This window comes from Anomaloglossus baeobatrachus, chromosome 4, assembly GCF_048569485.1.
Source record: "Anomaloglossus baeobatrachus isolate aAnoBae1 chromosome 4, aAnoBae1.hap1, whole genome shotgun sequence".
NCBI classification, from domain to species: domain Eukaryota; kingdom Metazoa; phylum Chordata; class Amphibia; order Anura; family Aromobatidae; genus Anomaloglossus; species Anomaloglossus baeobatrachus.
The window spans coordinates 46,593,020-46,619,505 of NC_134356.1; the positions used below are offsets into that span (position 1 = coordinate 46,593,020).

General features: G+C 41.8%; 1 protein-coding gene across 1 annotated transcript in view; it reads right to left on the bottom strand.

Moving 5' to 3' along the window:
- Nucleotides 1–335: 335 nt before the first annotated feature.
- ITK (IL2 inducible T cell kinase) overlaps nt 336–26,486 on the bottom strand; it is a 106,638-nt gene continuing 80,487 nt past the window's right edge. The window contains exons 9-17 of the mRNA XM_075342217.1: nt 25,040–25,119; nt 23,802–23,935; nt 23,622–23,696; nt 22,730–22,901; nt 21,610–21,826; nt 3,886–3,950; nt 2,972–3,090; nt 2,534–2,691; nt 336–1,127 (exon numbers count right to left, since the gene is read on the bottom strand). Coding sequence (XP_075198332.1) covers nt 1,056–1,127; nt 2,534–2,691; nt 2,972–3,090; nt 3,886–3,950; nt 21,610–21,826; nt 22,730–22,901; nt 23,622–23,696; nt 23,802–23,935; nt 25,040–25,119 — 1,092 coding nt within the window. The 3' untranslated portion in view covers nt 336–1,055. The remainder of the gene's footprint in view (nt 1,128–2,533; nt 2,692–2,971; nt 3,091–3,885; nt 3,951–21,609; nt 21,827–22,729; nt 22,902–23,621; nt 23,697–23,801; nt 23,936–25,039; nt 25,120–26,486) is intronic.

Genomic DNA, 26,486 nt, shown 5'->3' on the forward strand with positions numbered 1-26,486 from the left:
GTACTGAGCAGTGTAGCTGTGAATGCAGGAAGCAGCAGCATGGAGGACATTATACAGCAGTACTTAGGAGTGTAGCTGTAAATCCAGAACTTGGGTTAGAAACTCTTACTTAAAAGCTCCAGCTGAGCTCTGTCTCCCTGTGCCTTTTCCATCTTCTCCCCTCTCCATAGACTTTAATAGGCAGCTGTAAATCTGATCTCTCAGTGAGCTGACAGTTTGTTTTTGAACAGGACAGATTTTAGCTCTGTTTCTGATGGAAATGATGAGTTCAGGAGGCAGCAGCAAAAGTGTCTCCTAAGTGGATAAAGAAGCAGTTACTCTGACAAGATGCAGTATTTTTTATTTTTTATCTTCTGAATTACATGTGGCATGCAGAGCTACAGCACAAACCCATAGCAGCCTCCGACCCATGCAATACAGACCCCAAATATGACCATGTTTATGAACCCATACATTGAAATCATAGCGATCTATGTATTCAATATGCAAAATTAGAGGTGTACAATTGAGCATCTGGGACTCTTAAGCAAAATATGTAACATGGTACCCCCCAAACATGTACTATTTATAATACAGGTGTCTATTTATGTGGCAATAGGCAAAAAAAAAAATAACAGAAGTTGACAAAAAATAAATTGCGGTTACATGAAATGTTTAAAAAAATGGAAGATAAATACTGTACTACATATACAAAGAATGGAGATGAAATGCAGCTCCTGCAGCACCACTTCTAACCAGCAGATGGTGCTGCAAGCCGCGACCTGTGTGCATGCCCGGCGGATTGCACGCTATTCACTGTCACTGGGTGGACGTTGTGGTTTAGGTGGGCACGATGACTGGTAAGATTTCTACCAACAGCATTTTTTCTTTTTAAAGCCTGACAGCAGCAAATCATCCGGTCTATCCCATCGTGTGTGCACACACCATATCCTCAGTGCACCCTATATGACCATATACCACATGATGCACAGTATATATACCGCTATATGGTGCAGTGACGGAAACACAGATAAAATTAAAGTATCAACCAAGATATTGTGATATCTTCATACAGGTCACATTTCAGTCTCTACAATATCCGTGATCTCTTTTATCAGGCGGCAGAATGATGGGCGATGCTCCGGGTTCTGTCGAAAAATAAAGGAAAAAATGAAGAAAGTTGCAAATACAAAGACATTTTTTGATGCTCTTGATGGTATTCTCTGCATGGTATAATCCTAATGTCTCCTTCAGATATCAGCGGTGCTAAAAGGTGTCTGCCGGCTGCTGATCTCATTATTAAAAGGATTTTTATGGTAGTTATTTGTTATAAGGGTCCCTTGACAATGTCATGTTAGATCATAGAGTGTCCTGCCCAGTGATCAGCTGCAATCTATGGTGAAACCTGGGAGTAAGTGTTCAGTTTCTCTACAGCACCTCCAGAGGAGAGGTGCAGCATTACACCATGCCCGTGCCACCCAGTGATCAACTAACTACAAGCTTTGGTGAAACCTGGCACCAAGTGTTCAATTTCCCTACAGCACCTCCAGAGGAGAAGTGAAGTATTACACCATGCCCCCCCCCCCCCCCCCCAGTGATCAGCTGCAACCTGTGGTGAAACCTGGCACCAAGTGTTTAGTTTCCCTACAGCACCTCTAGAGGAGAAGTGAAGTATTGCACCAAGCCCATTTCCCCCCTGTGATCAGCTGCAACCTGTGGTGAAACCTGGGAGTAAGTGTTCAGTTTCCCTACAGCACCTCTAGAGGAGAAGGGAAGCATTGCACCAAGCCCATTTCCCCCCTGTGATCAGCTGCAACCTGTGGTGAAACCTAGGAGTAAGTGTTCAGTTTCCCTACAGCACCTCTGGAGGAGAAGGGAAGCATTGTACCATGCCTATCCAAGTCAAGTTTGTTATCTTTATCGTATAGTGCAGGACAGAGACATTGATGTAGCCGCTCCTTCCATATGTCCAGGAGATGAGGATCAATATGGGGTCTTCTGTTTTGAACCCAAAAAGAAGAATCTTGGGGCCTTTCCTTACAGCACCTCCTGAGGAGAAGTGAAGTATTACACCATGCTCATCCCCCCAGTGATCAGCAATGCAAGCTATGGCGACAGTTGGGAGTAAGTGATCAGTTTCCCTACAACACCTCCAGAGGAGAAGTGAAGTATTACACCATGCCCGTTTCCCCCAGTGATCAGCTTCAACCTGTGGTGAAATCTGGGAGTAAGTGTTCAGTTTCCCCACAGCACCTCCAGAGGAGAAGTGAAGTATTACACCACGACCATACAAATCAAGTGGGTTGTCTGTGTCATATAGTACAAGCCGCTCTCTCCATATATCCAAGAGATGAGGATCAATATAGGGTCTTCTGTTTTGAACCCAAAAAGAAGAATCTGGGGGCCTTATATCAAGATTTACTGGTGCCCTTCTGAGGCCTAGCAGTGGATCAAGTTTTTGGCCAACACGTGGCACCAAAGGTGTGAATGTAAACTTTCCGCATGTGAAGAAACATGAGTGATAAAACACTTCCCTGTGTGAATATCTACTTACCTCCTGCCAGCAGCTGTTCATGAACTGGTAGAACTTCTCGGACGCCATCTTGGGTTTGAAGAGCCTCAGACCATTTGATATTTCTTCCACAGCGTCCGCATTACTAAGGTGTTCAAATGGCGTCTTTCCCTCACTGAAGACCTCCCAAACCAGAACGCCTGCTCAAGAGAATATACATCCTATTGTCATATATTCACACACAGTCTTATTATGGACATTTATGAATACTGTTGGAAGGGAGAAATTAGCAAAACTGACGACAGCAGGCAATCAGAACTATCTCCCTCATAAAAAGTAACCTCTTCAAGACCGACTCGTTATTGACCTTCACAACTGCATAACAAATTTTGGTATTTCCCCATTCTGGAACTGACAACTTTTTGTAAATTATTTTTGCATATATAGTTACTGTATATATAGTTCGTAGTATAAACCTACCATAGGACCACACGTCGGACTTGCTGCTGTAGCGGCCATATCTGTACACCTCTGGAGCTGACCACTTCACGGGAAATTTAGTGCCGGATGAGCTGGTGTATTGGTCATCAAGGACAAATCTAAAAAAGTAACAGAATGACTTATATTCAAGTTTATACAGCAATCAATACGTTATGCTCTATCCATATGGATCAATGTGTGATCAGTGTTGGTTCAACTGCTGGGACCCTCAAAAAAACAAAAGGGTCCTAGCACTACTAAAGTGCTTTGCCACTCTAATCCATGCACTTTGCCTGGTATTAGAGCTTAGTTCCGACCACTAAGTCTTGCTATATGACATCAATGGTTTAAAGGAAATCCGTCAACAGATTTTTGCTATGTAATCTACCCAGATTACCAAGACATAGATAGGAACAGAGACCCTGATTCCAGTGATGTATCACTTACTAGGTTGTGTTTTGCTGTTTCAATATAATCAGTGTTTTATCAGTAGGAGATAATCATTACAGGATAAGCTGCCTCGGGCCTTCTAGTACAACCATGCCTCCATGACTGATTAGCAGCTTTCTGTCATTACACAGTACAGTATACACAGAAAGCTGCTAATCAGTGATGTGGGCAGGAATCTACACAGCTCAGCATTCAGAGCTCTGCTAGATCTGCAGCAGAAAAAACTGTGATTCTATCACAACTGCTGCACCCAGTAAGTTAACTGAGACGCTGGAAGTAGGGTCTCTGTTCTTAAATTATGCTGCTCTCAGATTACATAGCAAAAACCTGCTGACAGATCATTTTTATGATCAGAACCCTATTTTAACTATTTAATTTCAATGGGTCATATCCTTGGAATAAAATCTAATTCTGAAGGATCAGTATATTACAGAAAAGAACTATAAAACAGCAACTTTCATTACCTCGTCATGCCAAAATCTGATACTTTAACGACAAATGATTCTCCAACCAGGCAATTCCGAGCAGCCTGAAAAGACCAGAAAGGAAAGTTCTGAGATTAATTTTATGGGTTAAACAATCATAGACAGATTACTACTCATACTATACATTGTTTATTACTAATGCATTAACTATATATTATTATTTGTATGGCATAGAAACACTGTGCCCATCGGGGCCCATTATCTGTTTAAAGTGCACGTTAATATGTACATAAAGTGTAAGTTTAAGGAATTGACTTATCACAAACAACTCCTTTAATTAGCAGCCCCCCAGATCAGGTCAAAAGTCATGCGATTCCACTCCTCTGCTGTCCCACCGGAGTACCAATGTGTTGGAAAAGAGCCGCAGTATGGGGGGCATTATAACAGGAAGAGGTCCAGGACATTTCTTACAAGATGTGGCTTAGGGTAGAGGACATTATTATAGTAAGGGGCCCAGGATGGAGGACATTATTACAGGAAGGGGCCCAGGATGGAGGACATTATTATAGTAAGGGGCCCAGGATGGAGGACATTATTATAGTAAGGGGCCCAGGATGGAGGAAATTATTATAGTAAGGGGCCCAGGATGGAGGACATTATTATAGTAAGGGTCCCAGGATGGAGGATATGGTTACAAGAAGGGTCCAGGACATTATCAAATAGGGGAAAAGACATATGTTTATAGGATCTACAACACTGCAAGGGCCCATACATCTGACCAATATACAGGTCGGGGTCCAGGTCCAAATTTTACACTTGGGTACTTTGGACTCTAGTTACTCCACTGACACTGTGCATGCTGGATGCATTTGGAATGACTTGGAATGACGCATCCACCACCATTCAGAGAGTGAGCAGTAAAGTATCTATCTGCACACTACTCACAAAATGTCAGGAATATTTGGCTTTCGGGTGAAATTTCAGGATGATACTAAAATGACCTCTAACCTTTCCAGATTAACTTATTGTGACCTTCTCTAAACGTTTGACTGCACACGTCCAACTGTTCAGTTTTTCAGTACTTTCTGCATAACTTGCTGTTCTCTAACAATGAGCTTAATGGCAAAATTCACAACAGACGTTTGACCCAAAACCGCCCAAAAAATGCTGGGGTTCAATTAGAATTGGTATTAAACCGTCCTCCTCATCATGGGGTTCATATTTTCACTTCATGAGATTATGTCGATGTAAAAACATTAAAATTAATACATCTAGTTATCAAACACTTGATAATAGGACATGTTATATATGTTCACAGTTCTGTTTATATTGGAGGGCATAGCTTATTGATAACAGTTCTTATAAGGAATAAATATTAAGGTATTGAATATACATAAATGCTGACATAGTATGGTATATATATATATATCCATCTGGATTTTTCCAGCAAAAGGATTACACCATGTAACATGCGTCCAGTAGCATTTCCCTATATGGCTTGGACAGTTGTCATATAAATGACAGGACACGGAGGGAGGGGGCGGCTCTCTTCAACATGTCACCAACGGACCCTTCCATTTCAGCCCTTCACGAAGCAAGACATGGCTGTCAGGTCTCCAGAATAATTCCATTCAGGATCCAAGGAGAGATGGATGAAGATTTTCTATTGATTAGTATGGACTAATTATTAACTTTTTACGTAAGCAAACAAGAATATTATTTTTCCTTTCTGTAACTGAATTTGACAACCATTTTATTAGATATAAAATACATTTATTTTTTTACACATTTTGAAGTCAATTTTTCATGCGTCTTATCACGTATTTGAAGAAAAATATATTTAACAGTATATTTTTAACATTTTGGCGAGCTCAGTCATTCGTTTTTTGAAATTTTTTGTACGTGTTCCTTTACTACGGGGGACAGTAGTAATAAATATCTCCTGCAAAGTGTCAGGGAATTGACAATGTATAAAAATCACGCGGGACCTAGAAAATACGGATAAGTCTAGTCACATGAATGTTTTTTTAAATGAACCTTAAAGAGTTTGCAAAGCCACAGAAGATAAATTTTTGACGTGTCTTTGGAGGAAAAAGAATAAGTCACTCCATAAAGTATTGGACGTGCTGAACGAGGTGAATCCAGTCTCAAATTGGGTCATTCCAGGTAAGAAAATGGATTTTTCTCTTATTATGCTAAGCAAAGTAAACTTCAGTTCACATACTTAGATATTTCTAATGTAGAAAAGCTTTGGTTAAGCCTTTATGGGGAATGTGAACTTGAGAATTCACGTGTAGAATGTGCAATGTCTTTTAATAGAGAGAAACAGAAAATCAGGAATATCTGTCATTTAGTCCATCAATTTCACAAGTTAGTGTTAGAAAAATGTAAAAATGGTGGAAATGGACAACCTGAAATGTCAGTAAAAGATATTGTGAATTCTGACTGTAATGTTGCAAATGAAAAGTCAGATTTTGACTGTAATGAAGATGGCCGCAACATGTGCCATCTATTAAAGGTGATTTTCAGGACACCGGAAAAGAAGCAGGAAATGACATAGAGAAGTCAGAAGGGGGAGGAGCCAGAGTAGGAGACGTGCAAAAAGTTGTCAGAGAAGAACATGTGCAAAGAGAGCATGGCGGAGATCAGTTTCTAGAAATAGAACAGGCTAAATTAGGGATTAAATTTAGGAAGAATCTTTTGGATATATGCAAATTAATTCCCGCATATAATTCCAAAATACATGTATGCAGAAATTCAGAAATATTTGAAAGTTCTGTTGAAAAGCTAAATTTAACCAATAGCGAGAAGACTCAAATATTCCATATATGGATACCCCAGCAATTTTTCAGACAGCTAGCATTAAAAAAGTCTTCTGGCAATGAGACATTTGATTGTTCAAATGATGATGACATCACAAGGCTGAGAAATCTCATTTTCTGTGAACGGAACGAATCTAATCCAAATTATGAGATGTTGAAGGAATCACAAATTGAACAGAATGAAAGTACGTTCTCATTTATGTCCGTTTTTGAACGTTTATATAGGACGGTTATTCCAAATGTCACACTGAATGAAATGATACATTTATTTGTCAAGAAATGTAATTTTCTAGATACTAAAATCTGTGCTATCGCTTTAAAGAAACGGAATCTATTCGAAAGTACCCAATTTATCGATTTTGTTGGAAATCACCAAACTCAATTAAAACAGAAATTAATTAATTCTGTGAAACCAAAAAAGGAGACATTTTATGAGAAACCAACATTGTCTCCCAGATCTAAATATTCCTGTGACAAAATGTATGAAATTCGTACGAAATTGCATGTAAATTACAAATCATACACCCCCTCTCTTTCCTTGTCTCCAAAGGAAGGATTTGTCACAAGATCTAATACTGATGATCTCAGACAAGTTATATTTAAAAGCCCTGAAAGACAGAAACAGGTGTCTTGTGGAAATTCTGTCCCCTTCTCATTATTGAAGAAAAGGTCTTCCAGAGAATTTGACGTCCAGCGACAGCTGGGTGGTCCTTCGGAGAGAAACATTCTTTCTCATTTAAGGAAAAAAATTGAGTTACAAAATAATTTCAGGGATTCCAATATTCTGAAAATGACTATAATAGATCGAATCTTGGAAAAATTGAGGTTTGGTTTTCAGCTGGATAAAGGGGATTTCTGGATAAATTAATCTTGTTATTTGATATTCATAATTATTCATACCTATGCATTACGTATATGTATGTGTGTGTATATATATATATATATATATATATATATATGTGTTCATGTAGCATATTATATATTTAAAAGTAGTGATAGTAAAATCAAAGTTATATTTTCATTCAGTTATATGATAGTTTGATTGTATGAAAAAAATGTGATCTCTGTATTATGAATAATAATAATATTTAAAATTTAATAAGGAAAAGTATAACTTATTTTAAGTGTTTTTTATGATAATAATTTTATTCTTTTATTTCCCTCAGAATTTATCAGTAAAGCAGATTGATGAATTATTAACTTTTTATTTATAAATTTGTTCTTATCCTCAATCAGGTAACATATATCTTATATTTGCGTAAGACTATATTTTATCAGATAGCAATTGTCAGGAGGAAGATCAGTTGTTTTTAACATTTTTCTTTTTATATCTTCCTTAATGTTATTTGAAATGTAATCTGAGTTTGGAGTGGAATGCTTAAACTTGCTTGCTTTGTGGAAATGTTTTTGTCTTTAATCAAAAGCATGGATTTTTGAATACTGCGCTAATAATAATAAATGTCTGTCTGTCCTATGGCCAAATGTACAGTATGTGACTATCAAAGGTACCTGTTATCCATGAGTATATGGGATAAATAAAATATTTAATTTGTATATTTCATGAAGTACTTCAAATTAGTATATTTTTTGAAATGTGCATAGAAAAATTGAAAATCAAAAAGGGTTATGTGTCTGTCAATGTTTTCTATGTGGATGTATATGTTAAAGAACCATGACAGTCTTGTGTACATAGATGTGTCTATGAATGATTGACTGTCTGAGCAGCTGCCGACGTCAATTACTTGTCCAAAGTCTTTGAAGCTTCCAAAGAAAAAAAAGGGAAACATTTTTTTTTAACTTCAATGTTAGGTATATATATATATATATATATATATATATATATATATATATATATATATATATGTATGTATATTATTAGAATAAATAAGTTATAGTACATAAGTATTAATAATGAAGGAGTTTATACAGAATATATCTTATTCATAGACATATTTCTTTAGTATAGATGTGTCAGGATCCTTATCAAAGGTTTACTGTCAAGAATCATATTCTAGGATAAGTATTTTTAATGTCTTGATTTTTATATAGGTTTGTGTTACTTATTTTACGGATACAAAGATTGGTAATCATTTTCTTTTCAAATATGAAAGAAATATTTATAATATGGTTTTGAAGATATACAACATACATTTTAATTTAATTTAATCTTGACATATTAATTTTATAACATCATATTCCATGATATTAAAAGGAAAAGGTTGGGTTTTAATTACATATTTATATTTGATTAATATATGTGTCTACAGCAGGGGTGGGCAATTAATTTTCCCATGGGGCCGCATGAGAAATTGGGATGGTTTTAGAGGGCCGGACTAATATAATTAACTCGGTTCTACACATATATATATATATATATATATATATATATATATATATATATATATATACAGTTAGGTCCAGAAATATTTGGACAGTGACACAATTTTCGCGAGTTGGGCTCTGCATGCCACCACATTGGATTTGAAATGAAACCTCTACAACAGAATTCAAGTGCAGATTGTAACGTTTAATTTGAAGGTTTGAACAAAAATATCTGATAGAAATTGTAGGAATTGTACACATTTCTTTACAAACACTCCACATTTTAGGAGGTCAAAAGTAATTGGACAAATAAACCAAACCCAAACAAAATATTTTTATTTTCAATATTTTGTTGCGAATCCTTTGGAGGCAATCACTGCCTTTAGTCTGGAACCCATGGACATCACCAAACGCTGGGTTTCCTCCTTCTTAATGCTTTGCCAGGCCTTTACAGCCGCAGCCTTTAGGTCTTGCTTGTTTGTGGGTCTATCCGTCTTAAGTCTGGATTTGAGCAAGTGAAATGCATGCTCAATTGGGTTAAGATCTGGTGATTGACTTGGCCATTGCAGAATGTTCCACTTTTTTGCACTCATGAACTCCTGGGTAGCTTTGGCTGTATGCTTGGGGTCATTGTCCATCTGTACTATGAAGGGCCGTCCGATCAACTTTGCGGCATTTGGCTGAATCTGGGCTGAAAGTATATCCCGGTACACTTCAGAATTCATCCGGCTACTCTTGTCTGCTGTTATGTCATCATTAAACACAAGTGACCCAGTGCCATTGAAAGCCATGCATGGCCATGCCATCACATTGCCTCCACCATGTTTTACAGAGGATGTGGTGTGCCTTGGATCATGTGCCGTTCCCTTTCTTCTCCAAACTTTTTTCTTCCCATCATTCTGGTACAGGTTGATCTTTGTCTCATCTGTCCATAGAATACTTTTCCAGAACTGAGCTGGCTTCATGAGGTGTTTTTCAGCAAATTTAACTCTGGCCTGTCTATTTTTGGAATTGATGAATGGTTTGCATCTAGATGTGAACCCTTTGTATTTACTTTCATGGAGTCTTCTCTTTACTGTTGACTTAGAGACAGATACACCTACTTCACTGAGAGTGTTCTGGACTTCAGTTGATGTTGTGAATGGGTTCTTCTTCACCAAAGAAAGTATGCGGCGATCATCCACCACTGTTGTCATCCGTGGACGCCCAGGCCTTTTTGAGTTCCCAAGCTCACCAGTCAATTCCTTTTTTCTCAGAATATACCCGACTGTTGATTTTGCTACTCCAAGCATGTCTGCTATCTCTCTGATGGATTTTTTCTTTTTTTTCAGCCTCAGGATGTTCTGCTTCACCTCAATTGAGAGTTCCTTAGACCGCATGTTGTCTGGTCACAGCAACAGCTTCCAAATGCAAAACCACACACCTGTAATCAACCCCAGACCTTTTAACTACTTCATTGATTACAGGTTAACGAGGGAGACGCCTTCAGAGTTAATTGCAGCCCTTGGAGTCCCTTGTCCAATTACTTTTGGTCCCTTTAAAAAGAGGAGGCTATGCATTACAGAGCTATGATTCCTAAACCCTTTCTCCGATTTGGATGTGAAAACTCTCATATTGCAGCTGGGAGTGTGCACTTTCAGCCCATATTATATATATAATTGTATTTCTGAACATGTTTTTGTAAACAGCTAAAATAACAAAACTTGTGTCACTGTCCAAATATTTCTGGCCCTGACTGTATATACACACACACAAACACGCATATATACTGTGCGTGTATAATATATATACACATACACACAATGTATACATACACACACAATCCCCATATACTACATCACTACACCCGCCACATACTACACCTGTAATATACATCAGTATACACTACACCTGTAATAAACTACACCTCTATATACTATACCACTATATATTACATCACTACACCCCTATATACACCTGTAATATGCTACATCACTATATACTACACCTGTAATAAACTGCAGCACATCACTATATACTACACCTGTGATAACCTACATCACTACACCCCTATATACTACACTTGTATTATACTACATCACTACACCCCATATACTACACTTGTATTACACTACATTACTACACCCCTATATACTACACTTGTATTATACTACATCACTACACCCCTATATACTACACTTGTATTATACTACATCACTACACCCCTATATACTACACTTGTATTATACTACATCACTACACCCCTATATACTACACTTGTATTATACTACACTCCTATATACTACACCTGTATTATACTACACCACTACACCCCTATAAACACCTGTATTATACTACACCACTACACCTGTAATATACTACACCACTACACCCCATATACACCTGTAATATACTACACCACTACACCCTTATATACACCTGTAGAACAAGCCACAGCCACACCATTATTTACCAAACACTTATATGAGCATTACAGATCATATTATGAATAGAAAATTGGATGGGGACTGAGGATAAGTCGCAATGATAATAGAGAACAAGAGAAAAACACGACCATGATCCAAGGTGCAAAAAGTGAAATCTTTATTGACATAGGAATAGGTGCGGGGCGGCACAGAACAAGTGAGGACACGACCATCTAGCAATGACCAAAAGTACACACACAGTTGTCAAAATGGTAGATGTATAGGTCCATCCATAGTACACTGCAAAAATTCATTTTTTTCATATAACAGTATGTCAAAAATATACCATATAATGATATATATATGGATTCGAATGTCAGTAACCACAAGCATAAACATTCACATTGTAAACAGGGAATAATTTCCCACAAATTGGGAATTATTCCCTGTTTACAATGTGAATGTTTATGCTTGTGGTTACTGACATTCGAATCCATATATATATCATTATATGGTATATTTTTGACATACTGTTATATGAAAAAAATGAATTTTTGCAGTGTACAATGGATGGACCTATACATCTACCATTTTGACAACTGTGTGTGTACTTTTGGTCATTGCTAGATGGTCGTGTCCTCACTTGTTCTGTGCCGCCCCGCACCTATTCCTATGTCAATAAAGATTTCACTTTTTGCACCTTGGATCATGGTCGTGTTTTTCTCTTGTTCTCCCTTATATACACCTGTAATATACTACACCACTACACCCCTATATACACCTGTATTATACTACACCCCTATATACACCTGTATAATACAGGTGTATATAGGGGTGTAGTGGTGTAGTATAATACAGGTGTATATAGGGGTGTAGTATAATACAGGTGTATATAGGGGTGTAGTATAATACAGGTGTATATAGGGGTGTAGTGGTGTAGTATAATACAGGTGTATATAGGGGTGTAGTATAATACAGGTGTATATAGGGGTGTAGTATATTACAGGTGTATATAGGGGTGTAGTGGTGTAGTATAATACAGGTGTATATAGGGGTGTAGTATTATACTACACTCCTATATACACCTGTATTATACTACACCACTACACACCTATAAAACTACACCACTACACCCCCCCCATATACCACACCTGTAAAACTACATTCCCATATACTAAACCACTACACCCCAAATATTTGTCAAAAGTTACCCCTCTCCCCCAGCCCCCCGCCTGCCCCCCCCCATTGTCCCCGCAGGTTACTAGTAACCACTCACCTCTCTTCTTATCGTTCCCGTCCTCAGACACCTCCGTACGAGCCCCCCGCTGAGCTGCTTCTCCTTCCCATGGCCAGGCTGCGGCGACGCTGTATTCCTAGGAGCCCCCGCCGCTGCCTCTCTCCATACGGCCCCCGCCTCTGCAGCTTCTCCTGCCGGGCGGGAACTTTTCAAATGACACACGCGCGCCGTACTGACGATATCAGGGCGCGCGTGTGTCACAGAGAAAAGTGTCGGGCAAGGAACAGAGGAGAGATTCCTGCGTTTCGCTGCCTACACTGTGCGGAGCTTCAGGATCTGTCCTCTGTTTCCTACCCGACACGCAGCGTGTGATGAGGGTCAGGGCCGGCTCCAGGATTTTGTGGGCCCCGGGCGGAAGAGTCCCAGTGGGCCCCATCAACACGCAGACACACATACGTACACATACATATTTAAAGACAAACTCACAAAAATACATATAGAACGGACACATCTATACAGCCATATACACTGACATACATAGATACACATTATACATGCCTACAGACAAACAGCTCTGCTGCATACATACAGACACACATAGCTCTGCTACAGACACACATAGCTCTGCTACAGACACACATAGCTCTGCTACAGACACACATAGCTCTGCTACAGACATACATAGCTCTGCTACATACATACACACATAGCTCTGCTACATACATACACACATAGCTCTGCTACATACATAGCTCTGCTACATACATACACACATAGCTCTGCTACAGACATAGCTCTGCTACATACATACATATAGCTCTGCTACATACAGACACACATAGCTCTGCTACATACATAGCTGTGCTACATACAGACACACATAGCTCTGCTACATACAGACACACATAGCTCTGCTACATACAGACACACATAGCTCTGCTACATACAGACACACATAGCTCTGCTACATACAGACACACATAGCTCTGCTACATACATACACACATAGCTCTGCTACATACATACACACATAGCACTGCTACATACAGACACACATAGCTCTGCTACGTACAGACACACATAGCTCTGCTACATATATACATACATGCACATTGCTCTGCTACATACACACATAGCTCTGCTACATACATACACACATAGCTCTGCTACATACATACACACATAGCTCTGCTACATATATACATACATACACACATAGCTCTGCTACATATATACATACAGACAGACACACACGCGGCTCTGGGGCCCAGCACATACGGCACCGGGGAGGGGGGGGGGTTGCAGGGAATACACCTAGGGGGGGAGAAAAGCCCATACAGCTCACCAGGGCCCATAAATCGGGGGGTGGGGAGGGCACATACCGCTCAGGTCACGGTGGAGAGGGGGCCCACACAGAGCCGGAAAGAAGCACTGTGCTGGGGGTCGCTGGCTGGCACTGCAACTCTCATCTCTGGGATGAGCAGGACGCCGGCCGGTAGCTCCGCCCACAGATTAAGTTCAACCAGGAAGTCTTTGCTCCTTAAAGGGACGGCGCTGCAGATTCCTGTCGAGGACTGCGGTCCCCGGAACTCGGCCCGGGGGCAGCAGAACTAAGGCGAGTGGGCCCTGGCCAAGGGTCACCAGAACTGACGAGGCAGAGTGGGCCCCCCCCGGCTCTCCAGGGCCCCGGAATTTGCCCGGGCACTGATGAGGGCAATCTGACCACGCGCCTCCCGGAGCCTGGAGCTCCGGACAACAGGTCAGATTGCTCTCATCAGTGACCGGCCAGCAAGGACGCCCTGAGCCAGGCGGGCCGGTCACAGAGAGTAGGCGGGCCGGATGTGGCCCGCGGGCCGCCCCTTGCCCAGGTCTGGTCTACAGAATACTTTAATAGTCAATAATAATCAGGTACAAAGGAAAAATTGGGAAAAAATATATATTTGAAGTATGGTAATCACAATGCATTTATATACTAAAGAAGAGTATTATCAACAAGGTTACATGACTTAATTATTTTTATAGGTTAATGATATGACAGGTATGGAAATCATACAAGACATTGGTAATATTAAGGTTATGTGTTATTAAGGACATAAGTGTCATATACATAGAAGGCCTTATTTTTATTCCAATTTTTATTTTTATTCCGATTTTCATTTTTCCTTTTATTCCTATTTTTTATTTTGACTATTTTTATTCAATATTTTAAATTTTTAATCAAAATTTTAAATTCTACAATTTTTATATTTCCTTCTAATTTTTAATATCTCAATTGAGAAAACACTTCAATATTTAGTTAAGTAATATCTAATATAAGAATATTACTTTATTAAATATGAATCATATTAAAAGGGAAAGTTCCAATTTTTGGAAGAAAAGAACACTTCATTCATTAATATATTTAATTATTTACTTCCTATCAATACATTATTCTTATATTAGTATGTTAACACAATAAGGATGAAATATTGGTTATAATTACACAGGTTTTTATATAGTAGGTTATTTAATAAATAATAGACAAATCAAATAAATTAAATTAGAGTAATTGAAGATGGAAGATCGAGGTACATCTAGGTTTACCTTCATATATATTATATTTTTTAATCAATAATAATCATTTATAATGAGTAATATTGTGTTTTGATTGAATCATCCAGTCTTTTCTAAAAGGTTATTTGCTTTGGTTTATAATTTTACAAATGATCTAACTAAATAAGCCACATTGTTGCCTTTCATATTTATAATATGGTACATGTTATAGGTAAATATTATATTATTTTATATTACATTTTGGTTACATTCAACACATTGCCACCTATGGATTTGGAAAGGTAATTACACCAATGACAAAAAAGGTTATTACATGAAATACTATTGTCTATACCATTATGCAGTATTATTTTATCATTCTAAGTATCAATTATATTAATACTTCTACGATAATAATAATGACATGGTATTATAGTATTAGAGTTATGATACGCTGTGACATTTATTAGTGGTAGTACAATTGCCATATTTGGTATCTAGTTTAGGGAATGAAGTCTTCAATCAAGATTACAGAAAGATAAAAGACTTTTATTAAATTTTTAAAGTTAAAAGGGATTCCACAAAAAGGTTGCAAAAGCTGATACTCAAAGGTCCAAAAGGTAACGTCTCAAATAAGACTGTGCTAAATATAAAACACTTACTGCGTCTGGACCTCATGGTCTGTGCATTAAGACCTCACCACAGTTACCAAGGAGAGCAATAAAGTGTTAAAGTTAACCCCTGTCGTGCTGACCAAGAACGTCTCATCACCTGTTCAAGGAATGACAGCAGGCAGCACGGAGGATAAAGGTGACTAATTTAAATTACACTGCACAGATATCATATTCTTACACTCATGAACTATGGTTTATCAACATTGATTATGGACTTTGAATAAATATATGGACTTTGCAATAAAGAATAAAGTTTATGGACCTAACAATGATAAACAATATGGGACTGTATCAAATTGATAACCCATCATCTTTTATCAAAGGATTTATTTTTAAGAGACTGTGTTTATGCCAGATTACATCGGAGAGAAGAAGACATTATCCCAGAGGACATCAGATAGTGACCGGATCTGTTTTGCATCTTTTTAGGTTTAGGAAAGTATAATTATGTATTTTATATGATTAGCAGTCACGGCCTACCATAACATGAATCCACATTATTATATTGTTGAACATACAACATGAATAATGCAGACTGATTATTATTCATCATTATTATTGACATTAATCCATTATCGGAAAAAAATAGGAAAGAAGATCTGTTATTTTAATGATGTATTAATTAATTTTCGGGGTTTCATTAATAATAATTTACCCGCCTCAAGGGGGAATTGTAAAAACATTAAAATTAATACATCTAGTTATCAAACACTTGATAATAGGACATGTTATACATGTTCACAGTTCTGTTTATATTGGAGGGCATAGCTTATTGATAACAGTTCTTATAAGGAATAAATATTAAGGTAATGAATATACATAAATTCTGACATAGTATAGTTTATATATATATATCCATCTGGATTTTTCCAGCAAAAGGATTACACCATGTAACATGCATCCAGCAGCATTTCCCTATATGGCTTGGACAGTTGTCATATAAATGACAGGACACGGAGGGAGGGGGCGGCTCTCTTCCACATGTCACCAGCGGACCCTTCCATTTCAGCACTTTACGAAGCAAGACATGGCTGTCAGGTCTCCAGAATAATTCCATTCAAGATCCAAGGAGAGATGGATGAAAATTTTCTATTGATTAGTATGGACTAATTATTAACTTTTTACGTAAGCAAACAAGAATATTATTTTTCCTTTCTGTAACTGAATTTGACAACCATTTTATTAAATATAAAATACATTTTTTTTTTACACATTTTGAAGTCCATTTTTCATGCGTCTTATCACGTATTTGAAGAAAAATATATTTAACAGTATATTTTTAACAGTCGACACCTAATCATTGATCAGCAGCATCGCGCCATTGTGAAGCTTCAAGCAGGATGTTCTCAGACTGACCTTAGAGTGTCACAGAGTGTCATCAGCAGGTTGTACAGAGAAACAGAGAGACTGGAAGAGTCACAGAAAGGCAGAGAAGTTGATATCCTTTGGTCACACTGATGAACGCTTCATTGTGAACAATGCTCTTTGGAACCAGATGATGAATACCACACAACTCCAGGCACATTTAAAAGAGGTTTCATGTAAGACCATTCAAAACCATTTACATCAGCGTGGTCTGCGTGCTAGACCCTCTGCAAAGGTACCTGATCACACCAACAGGCACAGGCGTCATCTACGTTGGATGAGGGACCAGAATGTGCCTCAGTGCTATTCACTGATGAAAGTCGATTCACAATGAGCAGAAATTATGCATGCTAACAATGTTGGAGCCATCAAGTAGAGCGCTATCCATCAGCCACTGTTGTACGATTGTTGTACGTATACCCTCTTTCACTTGTAAAGCGCCATGGAATAAATGGCGCTATAATAATAAATAATAATAATAATAATAGCCACTGTTGTCCTCAGATGAGCCTTTGGTGGTGGTGGTGTTACAGTGGGGCCGGAGGGTCTAGTCAATACAGGACTGACCTACACTGTGTGTATGTGTCACGCTCCCCGTGTCCCAGCACCACTCCTTACCCACTGATCCACTCCATGTGTCCACCAGTCATGGCTGCCGCTCCCGCTCCTGCTCCCCTGAGTCCTGCTCCTGGTCTCAGGAGTCTGACTCTGAGTATTGGCCTCATGGTTCTGTATAGGACCAGGCCGCGCCCACTCTCCTGGTCTTATAGGCCCAGCACACCTGAAGCAGGAAATGACATAGGGCTGTGCTGGGTATATAAGACTTGCCTTTCCATGTGGGCGGGGCCTGATCAACGTGTCCTGAAGCTTGTCTTCTGAGCTAGGTGCTCAGGTCCCCTTGTGCTGTGCCCTGTTACTGTTTTGTCTTTTGCTACCGGGTACCTGTGCCTGTTTCCAGTATTATCCTAAAGAACTCCGTGACCCTGGTTACACCCGTCCCGGCCACGCCAGTGCTCCGGCTGCCGTGTACCCTTCCCCCCAGTGGGGTACTTGGTCCAGAGGATCCACCTCCTGGGCTTACCAGTCCTCCCGGTCCTGACAGATTGATCAGGCCATGGATCCCGCTGGAGCGCAAACATCCGAGCTGGCTGAGCTGCGCCAGGAGCTGGCACAACAGCGTGAAACCCTGACCCGGATGCTGAAATTCCTGGCGTCCGTGGACCACCGGTTATATACGCTGCAGACCGCCGCCTCGTCTGAGTCCACGCAGCAACCAGTCTCTACGTCCGAACCCGTTGTCTCTGCAGCCTCGCAACTCCGCCTCGCGGCACCGCCTCGCTATGCTGGGGACCCCAAGAACTGCCGGGGGTTTTTGAACCAGTGCTCGCTGCACTTCAAATTACTCCCGCACCTCTTCGCTTCCGATCAAGCCAAGATAGCCTTTGTGATGTCCCACCTGGAAGGCGAGGCGTTGTCCTGGATAAATCCGTTGTGGGAGAACGAGGATCCGGTGACGACCGACATCCGGGAATTCCTTCAGGCTTTTCGAAGTACCTTTGATGAACCGGGACGCAGTACCGCGGTTACCTCCTCGCTCCTCCGGCTACGCCAAGGAACCCTGACGGTGGGCCAGTACGCCATCCAGTTTCGCACGCTTGCCTCCGAGCTAGGCTGGAACAACGAGGCATTGACGGCAGCCTTCTGGGAGGGGCTCTCCGGTCGCATCAAGGATGAATTAGCCGGTCGTGACGTTCCCCGTACCTTGGATGCTTTGGTATCCCTAGCCACCCGGATTGACCTCCGTTTCCAAGAGCGAACCAAGGAAGTATCCCGGGAGAAGCGACCAATCCGTCACATCTCCGTTCCGCAGAGGTCTACCGTTCCCCCGCCACTGCCGTTCTGCGATTCTACTCCTGAACCAATGCAAATCGACCGACTGAGCCAAGCTGAACAACGCCGTGCAGAGCGACTTGCCCGGGGCCTGTGTTTCTATTGTGGAAGCGGTACACATCTGCTTCGTTCTTGCCCGGAGAGACCAGGTAGACCCCAAGTCCAAGGGATGGTGGGAACCGCCACCCTTGGTACCGGAATCCCTTCAGTCCCGGTTACACAGACTGTCCAGGTCACGACCGAGAAAACCCAGTTCACGGCAGAGGCTCACATTGATTCGGGAGCAGCGGGTAATTTCATCCTACAAGCTACCGTGGACCGTTATCGGATACCGGTCATCCCGCTTGCAAAACCCCTCTGGTTCGCCTCCGTGGACGGAAAACCACTATACGAACCTGTCCGGTACACCACCGAATCCGTGAGACTTTGTATTGGTTCCCTGCACACTGAGACTATTGCGTTATACGTCATCCCGAGAATGACTCCTGCGCTCCTGCTGGGTCTGCCCTGGCTACAACTACATGACCCTGACATCAGTTGGCGCTCTGGTGCAATCACTCGCTGGAGTCCCTCGTGCCATGATACCTGTCTACAGTCCGTTCCTCAGCCCCTGGCACCTGACCCTATTATGTCACAAGAAGAGGAGAAAATGACGCAGTCCAGCGTTGTACCACAGATCCTGGCACTTGTGCCTGTGGTGCCACCAGAACCAGAAGTGATGACGCACTCCAGCGTCGTTCCACCGTCCCTGATGATTGAGACTCTGATGCCACCGGCTACCGGGGATGAGTCACTGTCCTGTGCCCGGTCCGAGACGCCCGGGCCGGTCCTTCACGATGCCAGTCCTGTTTCTGTCGGTCCTCCTCTTCCCGTTGCCCCCGTCGCCACTGCCGGTAGATCGGCTAAGCGCCGTGCGGCTAAGAAGGTGGTACGGGGTCAGCGGTCCTTCCCCGCCTTTGCGTTGGGTCCCGGTCCGGTGTCTCGATCCGGGGTGCCCCTGGGGTTCTGTGCTCGGAGGGGGGGGCTTAGAGGGGGGGGTACTGTCACGCTCCCCGTGTCCCAGCACCACTCCTTACCCACTGATCCACTCCATGTGTCCACCAGTCATGGCTGCCGCTCCCGCTCCTGCTCCCCTGAGTCCTGCTCCTGGTCTCAGGAGTCTGACTCTGAGTATTGGCCTCATGGTTCTGTATAGGACCAGGCCGCGCCCACTCTCCTGGTCTTATAGGCCCAGCACACCTGAAGCAGGAAATGACATAGGGCTGTGCTGGGTATATAAGACTTGCCTTTCCATGTGGGCGGGGCCTGATCAACGTGTCCTGAAGCTTGTCTTCTGAGCTAGGTGCTCAGGTCCCCTTGTGCTGTGCCCTGTTACTGTTTTGTCTTTTGCTACCGGGTACCTGTGCCTGTTTCCAGTATTATCCTAAAGAACTCCGTGACCCTGGTTACACCCGTCCCGGCCACGCCAGTGCTCCGGCTGCCGTGTACCCTTCCCCCCAGTGGGGTACTTGGTCCAGAGGATCCACCTCCTGGGCTTACCAGTCCTCCCGGTCCTGACAGTATGGTACATTGACAGCCACTACTACTGTAATAACATCATTAATCCAGTTATTGTGCCTCTGCATGAACAACACCGGTCTAATTTCATCGTCATGGACGACAATGCTCCAGCTCATCGAGGTCACATTAGGGAACAGCTGCCGGAGACTGGGGTACCTCAGATGGAGCGGCTGCACTTTCTCCAGAGCTAAATCCTATAGAAACCTATGGGATCAGCTGAGTCGCCGTGTAGAGGCTCGTACCTCTGTTCACCAGATCCTCAATGACCTGAAGGCTGCCCTTCAAGAAGAGTGGAATGCCATGCCTCAGCAGACAATAACTCCACTTGTGACCAGCAGGAGGCGTCATTATCAGCTGTAATTGATGGTCAAGCCCACGTGACAAGTTATTTAGACATTGACAATTTTTGTCAGGCTATACCCACCACTGGTTTTGGCTTTTGCTTAAATAAATTGAGATGAGGAAATCACCATTGCTGCTTCTACTTAAATGCCCTGCTTTAATGATAAAATATCACTGTAGAGTGAACTTTTTACGATCTACATAAATTTCACCCGAAAGACAAATATCCCTAAGTTTTTGTGAGTAGTGTATATACTGACTTATTCCAGGATGCTTCTTTCATGGGCATTGTTGATATTTACACATTAGAGTTGGTGCAAATTCATTCGCAGGACAGTGTCCATTGACCACATCAGTAATCTCTAGCTGATGGATGGGAGCTGTGAGAACCACCTCTTATCGTCTGATGTCCACGATTCTTCTTTTGCTTTGAAGGCCTCGCACAACTTCATCATTATGGCTTGCGCACATGTGATTTTGTGCCAAGGCAGTTAATGAAACTGAGAGACTCATGGATGCCATCAGGTAGGAGGCGGTGGCCGATAGACAAGGTCATTGGCACCATCTCTACTGCACATTGAGTGTTACTAAGGCAGCTGATATATGGTACATACCAAGTCTCTGTGTATGAAGTTAGAGGCCTCCAGATACTCCATCCCTTCACAGACATCCTGGCACATGCCCAGTGCCGTGCTCCGTGTCAGAGTGCCACGATTCCTGCGCAGGAAGTCATTCAGGCTGCCATGTTCCATAAACTCAAATACAAGGAAGATGGGAACTTGTTGGGTAGAGACTCCCAGTAGCTGCACTAGTTTAGGATGAGAAATCTTCCTATAGAAAAAAAATGAGACAATAAAATAACATATTTAGAGTGTGTCTGCAATGATATGGGACAAAAGGCCATTCTCGCTTCATTAGATGCTTGTCACGGGGTGTGACATGACAAAACAGGGACTCCTAGGCTTGCCATCAGACTTGAGACCCTGCACTATCCCTTATGTCAGAGATAGGCTTGATGGTAGCCAGGTCTGAGGCCCCAGTGTGACCCTCACTCCTGTCTGAGCCCTGATCGATCTTACTCCCCCTCTCCTCCACCCTTGGGGCGAGCCGTAAACAGTATCAAAACCCCACAGAAACTACATGCACAAAAGAGAACATAAACTCGGACACACTGCACTCAAACACAAAGGAGAACCCATACGTGTACAGGGGAATAAAGAAAAAGGATGGAAGTAAATACACAACAAGGGAATTTCCACACCACTCAAAATCGCAACTACAGATCACCATGTACTGGATCACCACAAAGACCGGAGTGGCTGGAGCTATGCTGAAGCTATAATCGGTGCTGTGTAGCAAAGTCCAGGATCTTATATAGGGAGTAGACAGATGTGATTGGTAATTAGCAACCTGAGCTCCTAGCAGAGTTCCCCAGGTCAGAAGGAATTAACCCCTGCAGGACTGAAGAACAGAGCACATAAAACAGCCAACACCCAGCTCTGGCTGAACAACTAGGAGACATCAGGTTGCCTGTCATGCTCTGCAGTGTAAACAGAGCCTGAAGCCATTGTGACACCTAATGAGTCTGGTCCTGAACACCGCATGACAATGCTGTGGTTGCTGCTCTGTATCTTCTCCATGCTTTAAACTGCAGTTCTGCCTATGGTTATCAACAGCTCTATAGTAACGCAGCACATGTATGTAGCTTCTACCCCCGCCACACACGGTCCTTACATTAACACCTGTGCTTCCTCCACAAAGTCTTCCTCCGACATCATTCCTTCCCGGATCATCTTTACCGCCACTTTTCTTGTGCCTTGCCAAGATGCTAGTTTGACCAGACCAAACTGACCACTGCCAATCTCTTGAACAAAAGTCAAGTGTGTAGGGTCAATTTCCCATTTTCCTAAGAAGGGATCAAAAGGGATGATTTTAAGGTTACAGTATTTCAAGAAACAAGATAACCCTTAAAAGTAGTTAATGACCTCATCTTTAGGACCCCCCCCCCAAGATCCTCTGTACTGTTTTTTTCCCTGTGCATCGTAGCCCTATTTCGGAGAGTGTATGTGTACAAAACTTTAGGATCGGTGGAGGACCAATCATTAAGTGATGGCATGTTAGATTTTGGAAATCATTTTCCCAAAGGGTCAAATTTATGCAACTCCTTTATTAATTCTTGTTGATCCGTTGATCGGCCTACTGACACAGGCTTCACTTCTGAACTCACTGGTGAACAGCTGATACTACAGCAAAGTTCTTCCACTGTACATTCCTCTTGCAATAGCTGCTATTACATGCCTACCCTATTATATATTGTTGTGCCAGTCACGTACCCTGATGTGTTGACTAAGTCCATGGAGGTCATAATTAGATTTCTTCTTCCATTAAATAAAAAAAAGTCACCATTCTAGGTACAATAGACCCCACACACAAGATACTGGATGGCCACCATAACAGAATCTATATTAGTTGCCACCATATAAATTGGTTGGAGTAATCAGTAAATATGGCGTCCTGGAATAACTCTCTAAGCAAAATTATCAAAACTGTCAAAAACATTTTTTGGGGTGACTTTTTCTAAGAAACGTGATCCCACCCAAAGCAGACTTTCCGTAATCGGCCTCACCGTAGCTCAGTCCTGCCGTTATGGGAGTAGTCTCCTTCCAGCAGCACACCGGGTGACGCAACCTTGTCACCAGACCTGTAAGAATGACATCTGAATATTTAGGATGATCCATTATGAGCCGATGGTTTCCAACCTTTTTACAGCCACAACTAAAAGGAGCCCATCCCGTATAATACTTACCAGCGCCATTGTGTTGGTGGTAATTAATGAGCTGGGGGATGTTGGAGAACACAATCTTCTCAGCCAAATAGAAGCGTGGAGGAGAATCACTTGTTTGCCGAATGTGATAATGTTTCACTGTGTGATTGCCGTCCCTTTGGGAAAAAAAATCAAACTCGCTTGATGTTGTGAGCGAAATACACTCCTTCTATGCCATTGGAACTCCAAATTAGTAAGATTTGCTTTACGAATGCTTGGGAAATCAATGCAGCACACACGCTTGGTGATGTACTGAAAGTTTCTGCTTTATTACATTATGTGACCAATTTATATAGTACCCCAAACAAAGAAATGACTCCTCAGAACTATGCACCAATAAGAGCCCCAGGGTTGTGTATAGAAATGTGAAACTTCCCCACCCATCAGTGTTCGCCGAGCCCTAAGATATAATTCAGTTATAAGACAAGATGGTCTCTATAACAACAAAACGGATTGTATTCTACCAAAATATGTACATACAAGAGAGGTGCTTTTTGCTGGAGAATATTTTTGGGGGGGTCAAATCTCCAAAAACACTTTTAATGCAAAGGACTCATCACCATCCTCATGTTACTGCCTATCTGGCAATGTACATCATTGAGTTGTGGGATCCATGAGAAAGTGGAAAGGACCCATTACTGTAGACTTCTCTCCAGCTAAGATTACAAGGGTGAACTTAGAGGGTGTCTCTTTGCCAATAAATTTGGGTTAAACATACTGTTTTTGAGTGGGAATCACCTACTTTTCTCTGTGTGCCTATGGTGGCACTGGATACAGATTTTTTTTGCAGCCAATTTTCTTGTTTATTTTTCAGAATGCAGCTGAAGTGATGGAATTTAATAATCTATCCATATCTGAAGCTTTGGGGTTATCTAACCAGTGGTCCAGGATTTGTATGAAGCTGGGTCATGTACTGAGCTCTCTCTAAAAATGGCAGGTGTTGGCTGTTTTGTACAGCAGACACCTACCAAAAACTGCTACAGGTCAACCCCTTAAGTGCTGTGGTAATCAGTGACCATGGCATCTAAGCGGTTCGATGGTGTTGTCTTCCTTTGCCCTCATTGAGCCACGCAATGCGATCGCTGGTACCTGATTGTTTATTGGCAGCTGTGGGCCCATGGATGGGGGATGCCAATATGGACCTTTGCTATGGGGTGCCTGGACTGATATAGATACAAGCTATAAATAGAGAAATAAAGGATGGACAGCGTAGCAATTACCCTAATGATTTGGTGAAGATGGATACCGTGTACATCCCTGGCTGTCTTGAATCCCGGACCATGAATGCCCCTTCCTTTCCCTGTGTAGAAATGTTAACGAGGACACAATCAGAAATGTTTCTGAATATCAACACAAATCCCATTTATATCTACAGCATTCGAGTGCAGCACAATGGAGGGGGGGGACTGTGCCGAAAATAAAGAAACGTCACCTATTAAATTCTGTGCTAAAAATACCGCTATTCTGCATCTAAGTCATCAGATTAGCAACAACTCACCGGATGCACATCAATCATCCAGATACAACGTGCCAGATACTTATACAAAAGATATCATTAATCACCCAAAAAACAATAAAAATGCATATAAAGGGAGAAGAAATACAAAGAGTGATTAATTATTTTGCTTATCAATAGCTCATATAATGAATCCAGCTTTTGAACAGGATTTCCACTAATGATTTGTAATATGTTGGGACCCCCACCATCCGCTACAATTCGGGTCTTCATTTCCCTTTTGGAAACATTGAATGGAGCAGTGGTCACGTAAGGTACACTACAGCAAGACTGAATCTGTATGGGACTGGTGATAGCCCGAGAGCGCATGTGTGATCACCACTAAACTCAACCTCCTCCGGAGCTGGGGTTCGGGACCCCCAGACTTGTGATTAGAGGTGACCCCCTTTACACATTTATCATCTATACAAGTCAAAAATGATTTTCAAGCACAAGACTGATTACAAAAGGTGTCCATGAGTAACATATTGATGACCTATCCAGATTGATGGAGGTCCAACACTCTGCTCCCCACTGATCAGCTATTATCTGCTCTAACAATGTTCAGATAGATCATCAATATCAATCATCAATCATCAATATCAGATCGATGGGGGTCCATAATCCTGCACCCAACTGATTATTATTATTATTATTATTATTATAGCGCCATCAATTCCATGGCACTTTCATGTGAAAGGGGTAGACATAATAGGGACAAGTACAATAATCATAAACAATATAAGGCATAGACTGGTACAGGAGGAGAGAGGATCCTGCCCGCGAGGACTCACAGTCTACAAGGGATAGGTGAGGATACAGTAGGTTAGGGTAGAGCTGATTGTGTGGCGCTTGTGTGGAGCATTGAAGATGGTTCGTGGCTGGGTCTTCCCGCATGACAATGACCCAAATAAAACAGCTAGGACAAGGAGCGGCTCCATAAGGAGTGTCGCGGGCGGGGAGGGGACGCTGCGCTCACCCACTGCTCGGGCCCGGCTGCTGCTGCTGCTCGCTCGGTCGCTGGCTCGAGCGGTGGGCCGGATCCCGGGGACTCGAGCGGCGCTCCTCGCCCGTGAGTGAAAGGGGTGGTTTGGGTATAGGCATATTGTCCGTGACGCCACCCACGGTTTGTGGTGAGGTTGGGACACCACTGCTGCTCTGTACGGGGATCC